The 1,726-nt window shown below is 36.7% G+C and overlaps 1 protein-coding gene across 1 annotated transcript in view; it reads left to right on the top strand.

Moving 5' to 3' along the window:
• LOC106011115 (ribonuclease Oy) overlaps window positions 1–1,726 on the top strand; it is a gene marked incomplete in the record, with an annotated part of 19,271 nt that overhangs the window by 13,912 nt on the left and 3,633 nt on the right. The window contains 2 exon segments of the mRNA XM_013079593.2: window positions 843–956; window positions 1,551–1,584. Coding sequence (XP_012935047.1) covers window positions 843–956; window positions 1,551–1,584 — 148 coding nt within the window.

Below are 1,726 nucleotides of genomic sequence, written 5' to 3'. Positions count from 1 at the left end.
ATCATCATCATCATCATCATCATCATCATCATCATCATCATCATCATCATCATCACCATCAACAGCAGCAGCAGCAACAACAGCAGCAGCAGCAGCAGCAGCAGCAACAACAACAGCAGACTACAAGTACCGCAAAATAACAACAACAACAACAACAACAGCAGACTACAAGTACCGCAACAATAACAACAACAACAACAACAACAACAACAGACTACAAGTACCGCAACAGTAACAACAACAACAACAACAACAACAGACTACATGTACCGCAACAGTAACAACAACAACAACAACAACAACAACAACAACAACAACAACAACAGACTACAAGTACCGCAACAATAACAACAACGACAACAACAGTAATAACGACTGAAACATCATGAACGGAAAACAAGCCTACAGCTCAAACAAAATAGGAATATTTTTTTCACTCAGCATGTAATTTAATGTAAAACCCTCCTCCTCAGTTACGTATCTCTCTTGTCCTCATGTCCTTCCTCTGTGTCTAAAGGTCTTGTAATTACATTCCTGCATGTGGCTGAATGATGCATCTGATGTAATGCATGTATGTAGGCCTACATTTGTCAGCTTTGCTTTTCTTTTCATATAGAATTTGATTTTGATGAGAGAAATACGTAACTGTATTGAATTGTAATGAGAGTAATAATATATTTTTTAAATTTTTATTTATATCTGCATAATATTGTGTTTTACGGTCCTGTACAGCCAAGAAAATTGTCCCTAAGGGACAACAAAAATATTATCTTATCTTATCTTATCTTATCTTATCTTATCTTATCTTCTTTTTTCTTCTCTTATCTTACCCTAATGTCAAGGTCCCACGAGTGGGAGAAGCACGGCACATGCGCAGTGAGCGTTTCTCGTCTGAGCACAGAATTCGACTACTTCAACGTGACTCTGGGGATCCACGGAGCTTTGAACACCACAGGGTGGGTAGGCTAAAGGATCTGTCTTTTCTAGAGTTGGCAGAAATGTTTGATAGATAGCAATATATTATTTTTTTCTCACCAAATTATGTTGACGTTAATAAGTTTGTCTTTTCTAGAGTTTGCAGAAAAGGTTTGATAGATTGCAATGTGTTTTTTTTTAAATCTCGCCAATTAATGTGACATAAAGCTGTCTTTTCTCGAGTTTGCATTAAAACATATGATATATTGCAATACTTTTTTCTGACCAATTTCTCATGTTGAGCGTATCTTAATTTGTCTTTGTAGAACAAAAACTGAGGTTCAACCTCATCATGAATAAACATCCCTCTGTTTTTGATTTTGTTAAATGAAACATTGGAATTTTTAGCTGATTACAAAGCTTTTACACTGTTAAGAAATAAAGAAGCCGCTTTTCTATTGTCTAATCATTTGGTGCATGCTAGTTTACATTGTGAGTAGACATAGGTCAGATCATGAAAGGCATTGCCATACCAAAAGTTGTTAGTAAAAGGAAGAAGCTATTAGTAGATTCTTTGAAGTTCATATGGTATTATTTCAACATTCTGCCCCCCCCCTCTTTTCTTTTCACCACAGAGCTCTCGCTAAGCGCGGTATCACACCCTCAGACAACCCCTACACGGTAAATGGTTCGCTCTCTCTGTTTGCCTGTGCTTTTGTTGAACTTAATGAGCATCTTATAAGTCAAGAAGAGTGCTTGTCAATCTTTTCAATGCTGGCGTCCACTTTTACCATTTTTAAGAGGCTAAAAC

The sequence above is a fragment of the Aplysia californica genome, unplaced genomic scaffold, assembly GCF_000002075.1.
Source record: "Aplysia californica isolate F4 #8 unplaced genomic scaffold, AplCal3.0 scaffold00057, whole genome shotgun sequence".
Taxonomy (NCBI): domain Eukaryota; kingdom Metazoa; phylum Mollusca; class Gastropoda; order Aplysiida; family Aplysiidae; genus Aplysia; species Aplysia californica.
The sequence above is the reverse complement of the archived record's forward strand: the minus strand, read 5'-3'. Positions and strand labels throughout refer to the sequence as shown.